The 22,243-nt window shown below is 41.4% G+C and overlaps 1 protein-coding gene across 2 annotated transcripts; it reads right to left on the bottom strand.

The window, feature by feature from the left end:
• Window positions 1–5,157: 5,157 nt before the first annotated feature.
• On the bottom strand, window positions 5,158–20,619 carry dyrk1aa (dual-specificity tyrosine-(Y)-phosphorylation regulated kinase 1A, a). Of its 2 annotated transcripts, XM_007247283.4 has the most exons (13): window positions 19,920–20,619; window positions 17,567–17,679; window positions 17,273–17,342; window positions 13,608–13,804; window positions 13,074–13,193; window positions 12,729–12,917; window positions 12,250–12,397; window positions 11,549–11,835; window positions 11,163–11,309; window positions 10,894–11,034; window positions 10,334–10,637; window positions 9,450–9,571; window positions 5,158–9,119 (listed from the first exon to the last, which is right to left on the bottom strand). In XM_007247283.4, the coding sequence occupies exons 3-13, from the start codon at window positions 17,280–17,282 to the stop codon at window positions 8,511–8,513; spliced, it is 2,274 nt and encodes a 757-aa protein (XP_007247345.1). In that variant the 5' UTR covers window positions 17,283–17,342; window positions 17,567–17,679; window positions 19,920–20,619; the 3' UTR covers window positions 5,158–8,510. The 2 variants fall into 2 exon arrangements, with proteins under 2 accessions (XP_007247345.1, XP_007247346.1); XM_007247284.4 differs by lacking the exon at window positions 17,567–17,679.
• Window positions 20,620–22,243: the final 1,624 nt, after the last annotated feature.

The following is a 22,243-nucleotide window of genomic DNA, read 5'->3' as shown; positions in this document are numbered from 1 at the left end:
CACCTTTTTTGAATAGAGCTGAATAACGTTTTAAAAAACAAATTCTGTGGGGATATAAAAATGTGACGATATAAGCAGAGGTTACACTAGCTGCGGCATTTAAATAATGGAGGTAGAATTACAGTATATTAGAAAAAAACGTGATTGAAAGTTGTCTGTTTTGCCATTGAAACCTATGGTAATGGGTGGAGTTACACAGCTTTCTGCAACCGAAGGGGGCGCCCGACCTGTGGTGGCTTCACTTTTGAGAGACGATGCTCTGTCCAGCTATACACAGTCTATGTGCTAACCCATCATCCTAACAGGTTATCAACCTGTTATTATTATTAAAGGTTATTAAAAAGCTATTTAGCACATAACTAGCTAGCTTGCTCTTGTGCTGCTTTTCATTTACCTCAGATGTTGAAGCTGGGAATGCTGAAACATCGACTCCATTCCAGGTAAACATTCAGAAATAAGCTTTCATTGTTAGAATTTTCAAAGGTTAGCATTGGTTGCTAACCTTGGTTGATAACAATTCATAAAGCTATGCAGTATGCGTTGACTAAATTAAGGTGTTTTCACACCTAAAAGTGTGAAGGTTTGTGTATTTGTTACATTGTGTACTCTATACTTGGTTTAGTTAGTTTTGGTTTTACACTGTAAGCAGAGTCTCTCTATATTTTATATTAACTGTAGAATTAGTACAATGTTAGTTATGAGTTCGACGAGTTGCTTTGCCAGGTGTTGTGAAGAATTCAAGCTCTGTCAAAATCTTGCTACCCTTCTTTTTCCTCTGGTTTGTTTAAAGACTGCCTCAACTTCCTGTAATTGGTTTAAAAGTCCGAAACATCTAGAAAAGAGCTTTTACACTGCGGACAAACCACCAAGACCAAATATTATTTTAACCAGTCAAAGACACGGTCTGCAGCTTCTGTTATGAACTTGTTGATTTTACCATGTTTTGTTCCTGTTCTCAACATTGTGGTTCCTAACATTAAGGCTAAAAACGGATTAATTTTTAAAATTAAAATAAAGCATCTATGCATATTTACAGGGGAAATGTGTAGACAAATGAAGCATGAAGGAAAGTATTGGATAGGGTCTCCAAGTGGTCCAGTGGGCTAAGCGCTGCCACTATGATCAGAATCATATCACCATTTCGAATCCTGTTCATGTAGCTTGCCATCGGCTACTGGAGCCCTGAGAGAGCACAACTGGCCTTGCTCTCGCTGGGTGGATAGATGGCGCTCTCTCCCCACATCACTCAAAATGGTGACGTCCGCAGCACAAGGTGTCTGTAAGCTGATGTATCGGAAATTAGTCTATTTCTATTTATATATCAATTATTTATTTATTTATATATCTAAATATTTTTAAAAGATATATAAATACAATCAGTCTTTGTAGCTTCAAAGTTACAGTAAAAAGGAATAACATCATTTGTGGAACGTGAAGCCAAACAAACATTGTAAATGAAAAAAAAAAACCTCACAGTAAAAAACAACAGAACTGTGAATAAAATCACATTAAAATGGTGTTAGGTATAAGTTAGATTATTTCCTCAAAAATATACACAGGAGAACAAGATAAAAAGGTGTCATTTGAAATACTGTGAAAATCCGTACATTCACCTCTGCTTTCAGCAAACAGTATGTCGTATTCGAGAGGACACAGAAGAGAAATGTGTCATTATTTTCTCCAGCTCTTTGAATCATCAGTGAAATGAATGGCAGGTACAGACACCCACACACAGCCTACAGCGAGCACCAAAACAATAACCTCGAACAGATTTCACTGATGAAGATATCTCATTGTGGGTAGACTGTAATTTTGCCAGCTGTCTGTGGCCTATTTTCTTCTTGTGTTCTACTGCACTTCCTGCTGTGAAGATAAACTCCCATTAATCTACATGAAGGTTCACTCAGATCCCGCAGAAGCCCTGAAACAACCAGTGATAGCATGGCGGCCGAAGAGCGGCAGCGCTTACCAAACGGAGCCTACCACTTCCTTTAATCTTCTCCCTGTAGACTAATCCCTTACAAAATGCATATAGCTTTAAGTGTAAAGAGTAGTCCATACTGGAAAGTCTTATTAGAAGTAGGCATCTCCCCCAGGAGAACCCGTTAATTATGAATGAAAGCAGACCTCTAAGATAGCCTGCGGCTAATCTGAGGAGGGAGTAAACTGTACGGCTTGAGCTAAGTGAATGTGCAGACGACTAATCTAAAACTACAGGTAGATGTAGGTGTGTTTTTCTGTTATGACAGGAGATATAGAGTAATCGATATACCATGGTCTTGGCATTCTGTGATATTGCTTTTCAGTGTTATCCATTTATTTTACTTACATATTTAATAGATAATGAATATTTTATCTCACACAGTGTCTTTAAAATAGCTTAGTGTCCCTAATACAAAGCAGTAACAGCTTTGGCCTGACTGTTGTATGCAGTGTGTATATCATTGTCTGCTTCAGACAAAAAATTAAAAAGGTTTAAAATGATTAATATTAAGTTACCTTTCTATAAATGCGTTTTCAGCAAACTGTCAAACAAGCCATTCCAAATTAAGAGCTTCTTATTAGATGTTTATATCAAAGCACTCGTGTTCATTTTCTTTGTGTGTATAGGGACAACACAAAAAGAGGAAAAAAGCCAAAATGTATATATTTTTATGCAAAAATATTGGCTTAATACTTGGTTGCACACCATTTGGAACAAATAACTGAATCAATTGCTTCTTGTAACCATCAACAGGTATCTTACAGCACTCAACTGGAATTTTGGACCACTCATCTGCTTGAGCTGTTGAATAGGATTTAGATCCCAAATCATTGCTGACCACTTCATAACTTCCCCCGTTTTCATCCATTACTAAGTGCTTTTTAAAGAATGTTTGGTGTTTGGGGTCATTGTCCTGCTGGAGGACCCATGACCCTGGACGCAAACCCAGCTTTGTGATATTTTCTGACAAAATCCTTTTGGTAATCTTTTTAGATATCATAATTCCTTGCACATAGTCAATGCACCCAGTGCCAGATACACCAAGACAACTTCAAAATATCTTTGAACTTCCACCCTGTTTGACTGTAGATACTATATTTTTTATCTGTATGCCTCATTTCATTTTCGGTAAACAACAGAATGATCTGCTTTACCCAAAAGGTCTATCTTGGTCCTAAATGTCCACACAACATTTTCCCAAAGAATTTTGGTTTACTCATGTACAGTTTGGCAAACTGCAGTGCTGACTGTCTAGCTGTTTTTTTGTCTCTGTCAGCAGTGGTATCCTTTTGGGTTTTCTGCCTTAGCATTTCATTCCAATGTCGACGGACACTTCGTGTAGATACTGAGGCACCCTGAGCCTGCAGGGTAGCTTGAATTTCTTCAGAACTTGATTGGGGCTGCTTATCCACCATCCTACATCAAGGGAGATTAGCTACAGTGCCATGGGTTGTAAATTCTTGATTTCATTGCGCACCATGGACAAAGAAACATCAAGATCTCTGGAGATGGACTTGTATCCTTGAGCTTTATGATATTTCCCCTCGATTTTGGTTCTCAAACCAGACAAGCACCAGACCAGTAAAAATAAAAACAGTTTAGACCACATTAAAAGGACATGGATTGGTCTATGCTGTTCGTTTCAGAAACATGAGCAGTTCTCTTGGTTTTCTTGGGCTTTCATACCTTAGCTTGTAATTTATCATTACATCACAAACTGAGGAAACATCTACCTGAAATGCTTTGCTATCATCTAAACAATGATGACAACAATAACTAGGCTTGGATGGAGCTGTTAGGCCATGGAAACCCATTCCATGAAGCTCTCTACACTCTACTGTTCTTGAGCTAATCTGAAGGCTGCGTGAAGTTTGGAGGTCTATAGTGAAAGACTGCAGAAAGTTGCAGCCCTCTGCACACAATGCACCTCAGCATCTGCTGATCAAACTGTCATTTTATGTTGACATAGCGAGTTGCTGTCACTTCCAGTTGCTTCCCCTTCGTTATAACATCACTGACAGTTGACTGTGGAATAATTAGTAATGAGAAGTAGTGGACATTGTTGCACAGGTGGCATCCTACCACAGTACCAGGCTGAAATTCACTGAGCTCCACTGAGTTATCCATTCTTTCACAAATGTTTGTAAAAGCAGTCCTCATGCCAAGGTGCCTGGTTATATATACCTGTGGCAATAGAAGTGACTGTAACTTGAGTTCAGTGGTATAATTTTTGACAATATAGCGTATTTAAAATTCATGTTTTGATGATAGCATAAAGTTAAGGCAGTACTGAGCTACTGGCTTAATTATTTAATTATTAGTTCTAAAAATAAAAGTTATTTTATTTTTCAGCACTTGTTCCCCCTACCAATAAATCAGCACTGTCACATAGAAACCTTGTGTATGTATCTACAGTGCACCTAAATGTAACTTAAAATTTAATGAGAAAAAGTCTTCTATTATTTCGACACAATTTAAAAATGGACAGATTTACAAAACATATAAAGTCAAAACCAGCAAAAAGGAGGATACAAGGTTTTGATCTGATAGCAATGACATATCAGTTAACAATAACTGGATTAAACTAGATTCAGTCCAGGTTCTAGACCCAAACATCCAGGGCCAGGTCAAGGCACCTGATAATCAAATTATGTAATGCATCTTCACAAAAAATATGGTCATTTGCTGTATATCTAGTGCCCCTAATCTAAGACTTCTGAATCCCAGATAGCATACGAAATGCCACATTAGTTTTACCAGACCACACAGACACCAATTAGCCATAACATTAGCAATACAAGATAAAGTGAATGCCACTGATTATATGTTTATCTACAGTGGCATATACCAAAGGTTGGCATACATTAGGCTGCAGGTGAATGGTCAGAAAACGTGTAGACCCTAAGACTGTGCCCTTTTGATGAGAACCCCACTATGATGGCAAGATGTTATTACTGTTATAAGTTCTCTCAAAGAGTTGGTGGCATCTTATTTATACAGTTGCAGGGAGTAGTGATGTATGATAGACCATACTCAGATCAGCAGTCGTACCCTGAGCCACCTGATCAGCTCAAGCCTTTTTTCCCCCTTGGATCCATTATAGGAGACACAATGACAGGATAGGGTAAAACTTTGTCATCAGCTGAACAGAACAGAAAAACAAAGAGACGAGCAAAATTTAAGCAACTTTTTTATGTCATACATAAGACCGCTTGAATATAGTACAAAGGGTTTGTCCATTTCTGCCTCTCAGTAACATTTTACTTTACACAGAAAGTCCTGATCGTACAATCTGTGGATAAAAGGTACTTATCCTTCTGCCACGCTGTTTAGCTCTGCAGTGCATATCAGATGTCCTGGAACCAAAGGGAGAAGGAGTGGAGACTCTAAAGTGGGTGTGGAGGCCTGGGGGTGTGGGGGGTCAGGGCTCAGAGTGGGTAAGGGGTAGGGAGGGGGGAAAGCCGCAGTGAGGTCTGCGCTCGTCCTGGGGGGAGTTGCGATTGTGGAAGTCGGAGTTAGGAGCCGACGTTTTGACCGAAGATGCACGGTTCAGACTGTGTGTGCGTGTGTTTGTGTGTGTGTGTGAGAATATATATATTTATATATCTGTGTTTGTGTGTGTGTGTGTACGACCGCTGTGCACTTCGACACACGCCTCCAGCAATAGCCTACGTTTCGGTTTTCACATGGACCCATTTATTGAAGCTTGTGCCAAATTAACACAACAAAAATATTTCCTGTACTAGGCATACATAATCTCTTATGTATACGAATATATGAAAACACTGCCGTCATTCGGATTGTAGACACACATCCACACACTATACCCTGTCTATTATATTTAAGGTATGAAGATCTACTCTCCTGTTAAGATTTTAAACCCTAGAGTTTTGCATTTGTACTGGCATTGTCAACTACTTTGGGCTGGAAGCACTGATACCCATTGACTACCACAGAGAGTTCCACTGCATGGTCACCAAGCTGACTTAAATGTACTCAAAATACCATTAGGAAAAAAGTAGTGAGTTCTAAACTTCCTTTATTAAAAAAATATAAATATGTACATAAATTCTATTTCAGCTATTAAAATGGGGTCACAAAGTAAACACCTGAAGCCTGGGTTTCATGGACTCCTCCCATTAGCTGTCCTCTGCTGCTGGCCGAGAATAAAAACCCTATAGGACCATTTTTACCTTGTATTTATAGGCATCATCACACTCACATGGAGAGAGATACAGAGAGAGAGACAGAGAGAGAAAAGAGAGAAAGAGTGCACAAAAGAGGGAGCATAAAAGCGAGATAGCGAGCGAGCTAGCAAGCGAGCAAGACGGGGCAAGACAAGAGAGAGCGAGGCATGGAGAAACCGTCAGCAAAAGGGAGAAAAGCAAGAGAGCACGAGCGATAGTGAGACGGATCAGTAGACCAGGCTGTGTTCTCACACATCTCAAACCCCCTGTACCCCTCGTCTGAGCCCGGTGGGCCGGGTTGAACGAGAACCCCAAATGCAGGGGCCACGGTGTTCGTTCAGGAGAGCGGCGGCGGTGGTGGCGGTGGCAGCGCTGCGCGCTTAAGGCAGTGGAACCTAGATAAATCAGGCACCTCAAGTAAATAGCCGTCTAAATGGAGAAGCGGCGCGCCGCTACCCCTTCTTCTCGCACTCTGCTGCAGGGCCAAAGGGGTCACACTCTCACGTAGAGACGGTCAGCGACTAACCATGAAGCTCTGGAACCTGCAGAGCAGCCAACAGCATGGGAATCTACCCACCCTCCATCCATCCATCCATCTCACAGAGAAAAGCAAAACTAAAATCTACTCACGCAAAAAAAAACAATAGTTGAGTTTTCAGTTGTCTGTTTTCTGGTATCAAAAAGAAAAAGAAAAAAAAAAAAAACAACCAATGCTGTTCGCAATACAGCTCTCAGTAAAATGTGCCGCATTAAACAACAGTTCCAGTTTCAAGAAAGCAACAGATAATACAGCCATTTGTTTTTACTGACATTAAAAAAGAAAGGAAAAAAAAAAAAAAAAAAAAAAATCCAACAGGTCTGATACACCTTGTTTCAAAGTGCACAACTGCTACATTATTGGTTACAGACATCTATGCGCTATAAAAAAACTGCTTTGGTACAATAAATTATCAAAAGGGAAAATAAACTCTCCTAAAATTCACAGCATAATTGTGAGGCAAACCAAAATAAAAAGCATTCACACAAACTTCTGCATGTTAAGATTTTCAGGGTAGAACAGAACACAAAAATATGTGCAGAGGCTCAAAAGTAAAATCACATGCTGAAAACAACAAAAATTAAAATGAAGCCAAGAAGAGAAAGCAAGTGGGGAAAAGAGAAATAGTAAGGGACACAGTAGTAGCTGATTCCATTCGACTTGCAATATACTACTTCTGTGAACTCACAAGGCCCAGCAAAAAGACTCTCGAAGAGTAGATTTCTAGTTAAGGAAGGCCTCAAATAACCATTCTCAAGCTCCGGTTCCTATTTTTTTTTTTTTTTTTTAACGTGTAAAGACTTAAGTGTACTCAAGACTTTAAAAAATACAGGAAAGCTATTTTTACTTTAAGGGTAAATGTCCAGCTTCTCTTCATTCAGTGCGTGATAAGGCCATATTTTCAAAACTTGCTGTCCACCACTGCCCAGTACCAGGCTCCTGCCTGCTCCACTGCCCACTTTAGAGCTCCTCACTATACTTTTAACACCAGCACATGGCTGTTGCTGATGCTCTGGGACCACGGGCAGCCCTCTAGGGGAGAGACTCGCAAACTGCACCACTGAACAGGAGAGACTTCCCACAGACTTCTCTCTCTGCCCTCTTTCCAAGAGGAGAGATTTGCAAACTGCACCCTCTACAGGTGAGACCCACTCAGCACACCTGCTCTTGCTAATGCTGCTGCTCTGAAAGCTAAACTCAAAAGAATAAAATTGCACAACATGAAGAAGAAACTTTCAAAAAGGAGCCTTCTGAGAAAGGAAACAAAGATGGCATTTGAAAGAGCAACCGTTGAGGATGATGGGGATATTTTTTTTTGTTTTGTTTCTCGCCACATTGCATTGCACTGCACTGCATTGATGGGGACTATGGCAAGAGAGAGAACATCCCTCTCCTCGACCAACTGGACCTTCTCCCAGACCTTTAACAGAAATCTAATCTCAAGGCTGTCAGGAAGGTGCATATGTTAATAAGCAATTAAAAAGAGTTGAGTGAAAAGGAATAGGTGAAAACATATGAAACTTTCTTTTTTCCTTTATAATAAAATCAAATTTCACTTGAAAATGTTCCAAGCAAAAAACGGTAACTGACTGAAACAGAGGCCTCCAGCAGTGAGCAGAGGGGAGTTTGAACACGCATGGCGCAGGAGGGGAGGGGGTGAGGGTGGTGGGGGGGCTCGGCGCTACAGCGTCAGTCATCATCTCCCTTCTCTTTACAGCAGCTTTTAATCTCTATGCACTTTTTTTGAAAACACCAGCGTTTTAAAAACACACACACAGAGGAAAAAGCGTTCTCAGCGTAGTCAGGAGCTGGCCACAGAGCTCTGCTGCACGCACACTCCGGCCATGGGCGAGTCCTCTCGGTCCAGGCCCTGACGCAGGCCCATATGAGTCTCTGCTATGTAGTGGCCCGGGCCAGAGTTTGTGGCAAGCGGGTAGGAGGGGTGTCCTGCCATGCCGGTCTCCTGGCGTGGGTTGGAGAAGGCACCCAGGCCGAGGCTCATGCCGCCGGGGTGGCTGTAGCCCAGGCCGAGCGGCAGCGGGCGGCTCTGGTAGGCCTGGTGGTGGTTCCCCGTGGATGATGAGGACGTGGATGAGGAGGAAGCCGAGGAAGACAGGGAGGTCATGGACAGGTGGCCGTGCGACACCTCCATGGAGTCCTGCGTGGAGGCGCTGTGCGAGGGCGAGTACAGTCTGGGCCGCGGCCGTGCCGGGCCCTGCCCGTGCTGGGGGTGGTGATGGTGGTGGTGATGGTGGTGATGGTGGTGGTGGGAGCTGTGGGGGTGTAAGGGTTTTGGCTGGTGGGGAGGCACGTGGAAGGTGGTCTCTTGGACAGGGTGAGTCTCTCCAGCGGCCTGCTGAAGCCCTTCTCCACCGACCCAGCCGAGCGCGGGGGCAAACGCCTGCCTCGCCTAAGAGGAACACACGCACAGAAAAAGAAGAAACCAACAAGGTTTAGGCTCACAGAATATAAGTCACTGATGTAAACTACTGATCTCACATTTTATTATTCCCAAGTGATCTTTTTATTTTCCTAACTGATAAAGAGTTATTACAACAACAGAATCAATCTCAAAAAAATCCTGGAATTGTTCTTAGAAATACACGCTAAATAAGACTGCAAATACCTTTTTTTTCAATGCTGTGCCCAGCAGTTTTAGGTGCTAAATGTGAGTGATTAAGTGAATCAGTTGCAATGACAACTGTACATCAAAAGCATGTATGTTCATAAGCCCATGTACCTGAGGGCAGAGGTTATGGCAGTCCATGCCTACTGCAGCACTGAAATGGCCTCCACTGAGCCGGTGCTGATGGGTAGGATCAGAGCGGGCACGTCCACTGGTGCTTGTCCCAGAAGAACCTCCTGTAAACACAGAAACATAACAATTTACTATAATCTACCCCTCCCTTTACGATATTTGGCACACACTCCCATTCATAACAACAAAGCAATAGGCAAACTAAGCATTAGAAGTCCTTCCCATGACTGCTTATATTTAGTGGGAATCACTCTCAAACTTCGGTCTGCCTTATGAAAGCAATGGTGTATTACATAATGCCAACAATCTACAGTTAAGGATATATGCCTGCTATATGCAAATAAACAGTTGTGTGAATGCTTTTACCATATAAAAGCAGCTTGTCTAGATACTGGTTTACCAAGCTAGAAACATCCCTGACAGAAACTAATGGATGGGAACATGAGAACTTATTTCATTGATCTGGTATCTCAACAAAACATATGCTTCTAGGCCTAAAGCCAACTAACTGTTGTGACAGTGAAAGTAGACCGCTGACATTACATACCAATAGCACAAAATATCTTGAACATTATCTGTCAAAGGCAAAGTCCCACTAAAGACACCACAACTACAGGCAGCAGTGACAAATACTGAGCATAAAAACAGTGCCAGACTTAAACTGAAACAACTGCCATATCAGACAGATATTGCTGATGAACACCGTCAAAAAGCAACACAGGCAGACACTGACAGTAAACCCAACGGAATTAGACACAAGTGGCCAGAGCAGTGGTGTCAGAGCCTACAGTAAAAACAGCTGAATCAACTTTGCAGACCAGGCAATAGGTTTCGAAACCCATAGTAAAATCAAGTGAGTGGCAGACCTGAACTTGAGGAGGTACTGGACGTGGTTCCGGAGGACTGCGACTGCTCCAGCGCCGGGCTGGTGGACACACTGCTGCTGGTGTTGGTACCCTCGTCAGCTGTCTTCTTGAAGAAGCTGTGTTGCAGGGCGTAGTACGGCTGAATGCGGCTTTTGGGGTCATAGTCCAACATTCGCAGGATCAGGTCCTTGAACTTCAGGTAGTCAGCAACGGCGTGGCCGGACTCGCCTGCTCTACGTCCACCTGGACCGCCTGCCTCCACACCCAGAATATTGTGCAGCTTACGAGAGCCCGCTGGCTTATACTGCATGTAGGGAAGCAAAAGGAGCCAAAATTACTGAAAGAATACACAAACAATAAGGCTTACAGAGGGTTTGCCCAAAACACACTGATAAACCCCCAGGAACAAGGCCATGTTCTCTAACAGAAGGCCTCTCTGTTTCTGTTTGCTCTAGGAGGACTTATCCAGCCAAGCCAGCATAAGTCATTCCTGAGAGCAGCTTTATACACTTTATGCACTTATTGGACAAAGATAAAACAAGGCGGAAATGAACACATACCCGTTTTCCATCTTTGGTCTTCTTTGCACACCACGTGCTGTCAGACATCTTCTCAAAGAACTTTCTAGCTTTCGGTGCCTGATCCAGTATATGACTGGGTGGGACCCCCAGAACTTCCACTATTTTGTTCATTTGGTCCACCTGAAAAGAAAAAAACAAAACAAAGAAAAACACTTCATTATACCCTTGAAGCAAAGCTTTCTTCCACCTTTACATTTCATATATTCAGCTCTGTAGAAACTGTAGAAATACAGACTAACGAACTGCACCTCGTTGGCTCCGCTGAACAGAGGCTCTCCAGTGTGCATCTCCACTAGAATGCAGCCCAATGACCACATGTCTATAGCCAAGTCATACGGCATGCCCAGCAACACCTCCGGGGAACGGTAGAACCGACTCTGAATGTACTGGTATATCTGAGAGCAAAAGAGAAATAAAATAAAAAATATATGTTAACATCAAAAAAAGCAACAGCAATGGGGTAAAACAAGCTTGGTTTTCATGCATTTCTTTCTCTTGGTCATTATCCACCTCTCTCTGCCTTACTCCTCCATTGTTTGTTTCTGACCAAGGTGAGTGAATATGACGACATTTTTTTAAAGCATATGAACAGAAACAGTCAACAAACATAAGCACTTAAAAGAACTCAACATACCCGTTGTCCCAGTTGGCATGAGCTGCCAAAGTCGACAATCTTGATGGCGGATCTTTTGGGGTTGCAGAGCAGGATGTTCTCAGGCTTGAGGTCACAGTGGATGATGCTGAGTTCAGGCGTGGCCAGGAAGAGCAGCGCCGTGCACAGCTGCTGTGCGAATTTCCGCGTCAAGTTCAGTGAAACTCCGCGGAAATTTGTGTTCCTCAGCAGGTCGTACAAGTTGTAGGACAGCATCTCGAACACCAGACACAGGTGGTTCCGAAACATGAAGTGACGTTTCAGATGAACTGAACACAAAATAAGAGAGATAGCGAGAACGTCAACTTTAAGAGCAAACACTATATACTACCTTTTTGGGAAAGAAAATTACACATTTTGCAACTAGTCAAAAAAAAAAAAAAATAATAGACAGTTACAATTAGGTCTCATTAATGCTAGAACTTACACACTGCACAGAGTAACCAGCCAGTCTATTTTATGCACTAGTATTTGGAAAATGTTCCACCACAAACACTAGATGGCACCATAAGCCAATAGAAAGAACAACCGTGTCATATTCTTTATCGTGTAATAAAACACATAATTTTATAGTCAGTAACAGTATTTTTTTACTGAATGCACTTCATTTTTATTTATTAATAAATTAAAATATAAATTATTTTATTTATTAAAATTGCACCCATAACACAAGCAGTCCTTACCTATGTAGTACTTCATCTCCGTATCATGTTTGTTCATGAGCTCCAGGAGCCGTACTTCGATCTGTGCTTGGTTCAGAAATGCCTTCTTATTCTTTATGATCTTAATGGCAACCCACTCCTGCTCATGGCGGTCATAGGCCTTTACAACCTGCCAGCAGAGGGAGACATGTACACAATTAGTCATGAAGTCCACAGTTACTCATTACACTCCAGTATGACCATGCAAAAACATCTGGCCCTTCAGAGCAATACAGGTTAGACATGCATCTTTGCTTTTTTCTAAGGCAATCATGCTGATGATATCACAGTAATCCTGTGTTTCTCCATCATGACTCTGGAACCACCCAGCCCTGTACATTTTAGGGGTTTTAGGGTAACGAAAAGCAATACGTGTGCAGGGGAGGATTCCAGGACCAGGATATAGAAATGCTACAGTAGTGTAGACTGACTTTGAAGAAAGCTGAAGAGCTGAAACTCACCTGACCAAAAGATCCTTTGCCTATCAATGAATCAATTTCATAGCGATCCATCCATTTCTCCCCATTTTTAACAATGTAGTCAAAGTTGTCGTCATCATAACCATCATTGTAGATCTTCCTCTCCTTCTTATTACTGGAGTCTTCCCCTTGGCCCTGTTGGTGACGCCGCTTCTTTTTTGCATAGTAAACCTGAAGTAAGAAAAACAGATACATTAGTAACACATTGAAACATGAAGCGTTTTCACTTTAAACGAAAAATCACCAGCCTAAATCCTTAATTTCTACAAGATAGAGAAACATTTAAGTTTAACACAAAAAGTTAAGAAGGCTGGAGTGTGTTCTGACCTCATTGATGTGTTTGTAGGTTTTGATCAGTTCAATGGAGAGCTTTCTTAAGGGAGCTGTTGCCGGATCCCGAAAGCACTGGGGGATCCGCCTTTGTAACATCACCACATCAGCAGTCACCTATTTAACACAGACACAGAAAGACAAACACAGACAAACCCCATTATAACTTCCACTCATAGATTTTCTTTGAAAGTAAAGTAACATTTCAAGTTTTCATTCACTTTTAAACACTTGCTATTCATCAACACTACTAGAACTATTAATTAAAGGATGATTAAAGAGCGCACACACAATGTGTAGAATTAGAGGGGTGATCTACTTTTGGAGGAGATATGTTTGGGGGTGTGTATAGAATTAGAGGAGAGCGATTCTACAGGGTGGGTGTGTATAGAATTAGAAGACTAAAAGCAATGAACCTGGCCCATGCTGGGAAACAAGGAGGTACTGTATCATAGGACCATGTGTGTGGGTTTGAGATATTGTGTGATATGTAGGTGGTGATGGGGATGTGTAAATGGTCCGGACTGGTACCTGGGTGGTGTTGAGCTGTGGGGCCTGTGGGCCGAAGGGCAGCACAGGGGCCGGCGGGTCAGCGCTCGGCTGGTGGCCGTCACTGAACGGCGGGTGAGAATGGGGCGTCTGCGCAGCCATCTGCACATCTGCCGCATTGAACGAAAACGAAGGAGCAAGCCGAACAGACGAGGGTTTGCATGCTGAGGTCTCTCCTCCTGCAATATCACACCAAACAATTAAACTGAATTAGGAGATGAAAGACACTTTTCCTGGGGCCAGGAGAAACATCTAAAGCAACTAGACACAGCAGACATTCAAACTTAAGTCCTGCCATTCTAATCCATTCTGGGTTTTTAAATCCATTCCTGGTGCCCACTTCTAGCCATCATAATCTAATTTTCAGGAAAGAGAACAGGATAGTTCACACAGTACACCGCAAAGGGATGCAAGTATTCTAGCCAGTATCCTAGCCAGGATCCTTGCCTTAACACAATCTGGATTTGAAGAGTAACACAAACAGATGACATACAGCCCAGTCAAAATGATGGGTAGACAACTAGACTGCAACCATCTCCACCTTCCTTTACTTTGCTTTGAACAGAGGCCACAGACTTGGGACATGGCTAAACATCTTATGTAATGTTCCAAAAGATAGGACTGTCTAATATGTTCTGTAGCAGAAGAATCTGCCTTCGTAACTGCCGATCAAGTTACAGCACATCCAAAAAAGAACAGACTAAAATGGCAGCGTGTGATCATGCTTTTGTCACAAGATTACTCTTAGCACTTGTTACAGTCCCTCAAAAGCAGAAGGATTTATTGTTCCTCAAAAAACAAACTCATTGGACAATAAACTGATTCATGTGTATGTCTGGAATTAAAGAACAAGGTGTCAATATTATCACATTTTAAGAAGAGTGCAAAGCTTTGTCGCCTTTTATTAAACAGGGCAGTATATTATATAAAATTATAATGAGGGTAGGCTATATGAGCAAACTCAGTCATTCCAGTACGAAGCTTTTCTAAAGCTAGACAACAAGCTTCAACCAGACACATAAATGCATCCAGCCTGAATAAGAATAACCATATAGTATATCCTGATATTATTGCTTAGTGTGTGTAACACTGCATAGGTTTTAAACAAATAAGAGCAAATAAGCCTTTAAAATGGACTCAAATCAATTATATTACAGTTCAACATTTACAAAGCAGTCCACATTCATACCACCAATGCTTAGTTGCCATTTAAATACACAAATTGTGAGCTGGTAGAGCCATTATCAACTATTAGTTTGCTGGCATAATCAGTAGGCTGACATTACAGTGGGTATGAGAGAACACAGCTACAGGATGGAGGCATACAGTAGCTCCTACAACAGCACTCACATCTCTCTCTCTCTCTCTCTTCCTCACACACATGCATGCATGCACACTCCCCCTCGGCCTCGCTCAGCTCTGCCAGGGTAGATTGGTGCCACTGTATAATATGAGGGAGAGAGCGAGTATAATTGGAGCCGTGTGTGTGTTTATGACTCAGCTGGTTCACCATCAAACTGAAGAGCTTAACAACAGTACACTGGTGTCCATACTTCTAACTAAGGATGGGCAATATATTGCAAACATCAATATATATTCGAAACCATTTTATATAAGGAGTAAACAGCAATGACCACATCGTTCCTGTTACAGAAGTTGCCATCTCTGTGTGGTTCAATTCCCCCCAAAAATATATGGGTTGCTTGTGTGAAAATAGTTTGGTTTCCAGAGGGACGACACTAAACAGAGTAGAGTCTTGTGCAATTTATATATATATATATATAAAAACACTGCATTGACCATGCAAAAATAAGCTCTATAAATTAGTACAGTCATATTTTATTAAGAATTTCTTTAGAACATACTACATCACACTTGTCTTAAACATATCAAGATGTGAGTTTGGTCATATTGCCCAGCCCTACTTAACACTAACACACATACACGCATCCTTCAAGTGATGCTACAGTACTGTACTACTCATCTCTATCCAAGATAGAGAACACACACATACACACATACACAGTCAGTCAGAATCACCCCTCCAGCATCCATATAGTATGACAATATTGAAAGAAACTGTAATAACAAAAAGAAGTCTATACACACTGACCTCAGAAACAGAGGAGTACAAAAACACAGCTACAGCACAACACTTTATAAATAGAAATAGGGGGGGGGGGGGGTTGGACGTTGTGTTTTTTTTTGTCTCCTTAACCTAAAATACCCAAAATAAATAATAAAATAAACAAATAAAGTTTTTAACTTATGAGTAAAACAGGATTTATTTATTTGTGTGTTTGGTGTATTTCAGCAGAGCACACAGCTGGGAATCGGCAACATAAGAAAAAAAAATCACGCAAAACAAACAATGAAAGCAGGCGAGTGGTCCACACGCAGGAACTCCACCAGCCGCCTGCTTTCGTTGTTTGTTGCAAGGCGAGCCTCTGTCGGGCTGCTCGCCTAAAACTCGGCTATAAACGCGGCCTGGCCGACGTTGTCGAGCGCCGTTTTTGAAAACGTGAACGTTGTATGCGAGTGAGAGGGAATTGTGCAGATCATTAAGTCCTCATTTATCACCGTCTCTCACCAGGCAGTCACAATGCACCAGAACCACACTGGCAACCGGCGCTCTCAACCCCAGCAACAGTGCCTCATTAGCATAGCCTACCACCAGGAAGATGCCGCGCGATTCGCCGCGCAGGCAGAGCGGGAGCCAATCGGGAAAGGGTATGCAAATAACCCACTTTTGTTGCTAGGGCAAAGCAGCGGTGCGCCGTCCAATAGGAAAACGGGTAACAGGCATGAAATTGCATTGCACTTTGACACATTTCCCAGCACAGTTTAACACAGTATTTGCTGACAGAAAAGCTCGCGGGTTAGGAACCCGGAATCAGTTTCTCCGAGAAAGGAACTCTGATAGCTGACCCTGGAGACAGGAGCAGAAAATGCGCGGCAGCTGCCAGGAGGGAGCATGGCCTATATTTTTAAACATTTATAGTTTGAGCAGCATGTTTGCCCCAAATAGAGAACTTCATGCAAGACTGATTCACTCCTCAATGCAACTCCTCCCTGCATACATGGATACATGACGCTTAGATCCCAACTAGGCAGCACTCTCAGTTTCTCATACATCCCTGGCCCAAGTTTGCACAGAGGATTTTTTAGGAAAAATAACTTATGGTCACTGTAAGGAAGTCATACTAAAGCCACACCTGCTGACTGGGCCTCTGAAACAGACTCAGAAGTCTCCTTGAAACGTTTAGTCTCAAATATTAAACCCTACATCATGACAGTTTCGTAACTGCTCACCTGATGCCAACACACACAATAGCTTTAAAAAAAGGAAAAGTTGCCAAGAACCGAGGTCCAACTCAGAGAGTGCACTGGATTTATGGATATCAGTTAACATTCATTTTAAACTTCCTCGGAGGCTACACATAAGTGCAAGACTCCATATACAAAGTATACAAAACACAACAAAGTAACCATCTGAGTATTTGTTTAAGTTTTTTTTCCGAACATTATAATTTCATGTTCAATAGCAGTGAGCCCTCAGACTTAAATCTGAAATATTCAGATACTTCATAGAACAAGATGCTCTGGCCAATTTTCTCTAAATAAGAAAAAAGTAAAAAATAGCTAACCTGTATGCATCGTCCTCTGGCAAATCTCATATCATCCTGGCAGGGGAGTCCATCCGCAAACCACAGCACACTAAAAGACAGAAAACAAGAAGAAAACTGCAAAATTTAGTAACTATTACATATGAACACAATCACAAACCACACATTATACCCCACCCAAAAAATCAACTAAGAACATTGTTAACAATTTCTATAGAGCAGACCATAAAACTAGGCCTTACTCTCTGATTATGGTTTAGAACTTTAAGAAACAGGTCTTACGTCTCTACAAGTTATAAGCAAAACGTAGGCTACCTGAACCAACTTGCAAGTGGTCTCTATGTGAGAACAACCCTGCTGCCCCAGCAGGGTCTTTCAACGTTTGATGAACTGACTTCTCTTCAACTTGCACAACCATTGGTATGGATCTGCAAAGAACGCACCATTTGTCAGACCAGTTAACAATAACAGTAAATAATGCAGTATAGGTGGTTAGGACATTAGATAACATTGTATATGCAATGTTATCAGAAAGCTTAATGCTTAAACACCCAAAAATAAATCTCACACTTAAAATTCCAAGTTGTTGTTGTTGACTTCAGTTGTCACAAAACCTTTGCCTCTCTCCATATCACTCTTTGTCCTGAACATTATTTACAAAAATAAGGTTGGCCTTCTAGATTTCAGTGGTCACTTCTCAGTGAGAGGAGTATCAAAAACCCTGCATCAACCTTTCAGCTAAGGCCGTATCACTCCATTGTTTAGCTAGCTAAGGTTTAATACCACGGTCATTTATTTTATTTTAAGACTACATAAATATAAATAGGAGAGAGTACATGTAATGCAATTACTCATCAGCTACCATATCCATATAGCCAGCATGTATTGGACTAACCTAATGCAAGCACTGAATCATATGTAAACAAAGCACAGGGGAACTCTGAAGGAGACGCGAGCAAAACAAGACATTTAGCTAAACGGCTATCTATGTAGATTAACCATTTTTAACACAGTAACGTGTATTTTAAAACTAGTTGAACCTAAACACATATGCTTGCTGACTTAATAAATAAAAAGTGACTACCTGCTGCACGGATTCTAAAGCTGCTAGCTAGCCAACTAGACAGCTAGCTGAGGAACCCCGTTACACTAGGTTAGAAACAAGTCATGGCACCTTGTGTATTAGCTATCTAAAACATCAGTTCAGAACTAACCTAGCTAGTTAGTTAGCTAGCTGTTCATCACTTCAAAAGTAACCAGCTGTATCTAAATTATAGATATTATGGTACACAATCACAGTCCTTCAATGTCAATGTTAACATAACTAGGTGGCTAGCTAACAATCTGTTCCATCTCTTCTTGTACTGATTGGTAGTTAGCTAGCTAAATTAGAGCTACTGAACGAATATATATAGCTAATCTAGCTAGACTGTAACACCCAGAATACTCCAATGTAAATCGACAGCAAAGAGAATTAGTAAGACTGGTAGCCAGGTTTAACGTTAGGTTAGCTAGCCTGCTGCCACTCCAACACTGCTTCCAGCTTGCCAATGTTAACTTTGTCGTGTTTATTCATTAATCCATTATGTCTCTTCACTTTGGATATTCTGGGTATAACTAGAACACTTTACGAGCTGCTGAAATTTGTTACTGACCTTATTCTCGTTTTTTTGTGGCTGTAAACGAGGGCTGAGCTCGCCAGTCTACCGTTAACGTTAGTTGAGTAGAGTGTGTGTGAGAAGAGGAGAGCTGTCACACAGGTAGCAGCTACAGGACTAGCCAAGGCTAAAATCGCTCTGGTGAGTTAGCTATCCTAGCTAGCGTTAGCTAACCTAGCTAGCTTGCTTAGCTGTGCTAGCTAACTATCGCGCTCAAAAAGCAGAATCAGAAAGAGCAGCAGCACCTTAACGCGAATTCAGCTCCATTTTTGATATCTCTGCAATTGAACTGCCAGTAGCTGGTGAGGTATCCTAAGTTAGGTTAGCTAGCTAGACAGCTGTTCTGTTTGGCTGTACCGTTTCAGACACTGGAAAAATAAATAACCTGTATTAGCTTATATAATTACTACGATACAATCAGCTGGCTGTTAATATAGCCAGTTAGCTATCTAGTTAGTTGATTATAGCTAGGTTAGCGAATATATCACTAAAAAATATAGCTATCGCTAGGTTAGCTAGCGTTACGTTAGTAACATTAACGCTCCGTCCGGCCTCTGTGAAAAAAAACCGAGACTAGACCTTCCCTTCCCCGCTCAAATAACGCTAGCTACAGTCAGGTTAGTTGGTTAGCTAGCACAGCTCCGCTCCGCTTAGCTAAATCCGCACCGTGTATAGCTAGAGATAATTTTCTAAAGCTACAAATAATTACAAATAAAAAAAGAGTAGCCTGGTTAGCTAAGCTAGCTCACCATTGATCCGCTCTGTGGTAACAACGTTAACCTAGCTCAGCTAGCTAACGACTCCGTTAGCCCAAACCATCACCCACCGTTAGCTAAGCTAAGTTAGGTTAGCTAGTCAGCCCGTTCTTCTCCCCGCATTCACTGGAAACGGCGAGCTGTTAGCTGACCAGGTTAGCCAGCCCGCTACAGCTAACGTTCGAGCTGGCTAACGTTACTATACCGTTCAGCAGCTCCCCATCATCATCACTCAGTCACTCAACACAAACTTACCTTGTTGCTATGCGTCCGTTCACGGCGGAGAGAAAATATCCTCATAGGGTTTAAATACAACAAGACCGACCTCCGCGGTAAAATCCAGCCTCCTCCGCTCAGATCCCGTGTATTAATTGTCCGTTGAAGCTTCAGAAAAAAAGCCCTGAGTCGTTTGACTTTGAGTCAAAACTCCTCTCCGAATCAACAGCGCCTCTCCGTCAAACTCAGCCCGCCTCCGTCAACACAAACTTCTCCGATCCGGCCGCAGAAACGCAGCTACATTTTGACCCTCCGCCTCGCAGGCATCGACCGTCAGTGACGCGAGTCACGTAATAGCGCTGCAAGAGCCGCGGGTCCGAAACGCATATTCACCGAAAGCGAGCTGTGGAGTGGCGGCGCGCTGGCTGTGTCTCTCCGGGGAGAGCTCATCCTCCTCCAGCCGCTTCTTCCTTTTTTGTGTAAATTTTACAAAATGGCGCGCGTTCCAAACCTGCGCAGCGGACCGGCCCGGCGGACCTCGGACATGACCAAGGCGCCTCGCGCCGGCTAAGGTCGAGCTAAAAGTCGCGCGCTCCGCTCGCGCCGAGCTCCCCGCGCGCTCCCGCTCGATATCGAAGCGGGCGAGAACCGCTCGAGTCGATTAAGATTCGCCGCGAGCGCTCGGAACCTCGAAACGTTTGACGGAAGAAAAAGTGCAGGAACAAAATGGAAGCCGAGTAAGAGCGTTACCATGACGACTGTCAATCAAACCCGCCAAGTTCCCGGATGACCTCATGACGTAGACACGTTCCCGGAGTTGCCTTAGAAACTGTCAATCACCTCTGCGTTACTAGGGGCGTGGCGAAGAAAAAAAAGTGTTAGAAGAAAAAAAAAGTGTTTTTTTTTTTACTTAGCATGAACTAACCAGCGTTTATCAGAGACACACTTAAGATTAAACTGAATTAGTTTACAACCAAACCCACGCTAGGATCTGCACTTTGCTTAAATGGTACTTAATAAGTATTTGTTCTTTAAAATACATGTAGCTAGGTCATAATGAGCTTTAACAAAACGAATATGTCCCAACAGTTTAAAAACGAATGAATCTGACATAGTGTGGCATGTTGTGAGAGTATAAAACAGCAAATTGTGAGCTGTTAAATGACTTCTCTCCATAACAGGCCATAAATAGGGTCTGGAGCTTATGATAGTTTATGATAAACAAAGATGTCAAAAGTATTCAAATTCATTGCTCAGCTAAAAGTATAGATACTATAGTTATATATACTAGAGTGAATATTTCTGTAGAAGTAATCAAATCTGTTATTTAAGTGAAAGAGTAAAGGTACAGGTTTCAAGGCTACTTAAAGTATAAAAGTAAAAATAATGTAAGGAGAAAAATCCAATAAAGACTTAGGCCATATGTTTTTTTAACAAATGAAAAAAAGCTTAAATGAAATAGGAGTAACAAGACTATATTTAAAATATAAGGAGTAGAAGTAAAATGTTGTCTAAAAAAGAATTAATCCAGTAAAGTATAGTAAAGTTTGACTTAAGTAAAGTAACACATTTTTTGTATTTTTTATTTGCATTTGTTTCCCTTTTTTATTTTAATAATAGTTACTGCGGATAAAACAACAAAGAGCCACATATGAGCTTTAGGTGAGCTTTATTATTACCAGCAGAAATATCAGTAGCACATTCATATTAGATTTTTGAATGTGTGGATAAAAATAAACCATTTAAAATTAGAAGGCAATTGCAGTAATGTTGGGCCAAAAATATTCCACTGGTAAATACAAGTTTGTTTTGGTGTTTATTTGCCCTGTTCTCATAAATATGATTTTTCCAACATAAATTTAAGACAGCATTAGTCTAAACAGGCTATACTACACGGTCACTCCAGCAATGAAAAACGCAAAAAATATATAAATAAATAAATAGGACTTAATATGTGCTTTACGCCTAACCTTTTTTTATACATATTTAAGTATAGTTCTACAAAAATATATATAAAACTTCCCATACCATAAAGCATATATTTATGGTGCATTTTTAGCCAGTTTGCTAAGCCAAACCCATACAGAGGGTGCTAATGATGACATATAAACAGTACAAATAATTTGTGTTCCTATCATAATACTATATATGTAGATCCAGTTAGTTAGAGACAACTGTGTTTTTTAAAACAGGTGTTTTTAAAATGTAAACAAATTCGTTATTCACCCCTCACCCAGACTGAGTCCTACTATAAATAATAAAATAAAATAAAATTTGTTTAGAGTTTTATTTTATAATTCTTTAATGGCACTACGGTTCAGTGGATTTAGTAATATTCACAATAAAACGTATTGACAAAAAAT

Source organism: Astyanax mexicanus, chromosome 20, assembly GCF_023375975.1.
Source record: "Astyanax mexicanus isolate ESR-SI-001 chromosome 20, AstMex3_surface, whole genome shotgun sequence".
Lineage (NCBI taxonomy): Eukaryota > Metazoa > Chordata > Actinopteri > Characiformes > Acestrorhamphidae > Astyanax > Astyanax mexicanus.
This window is presented reverse-complemented; position numbering and strand designations above follow the sequence as displayed.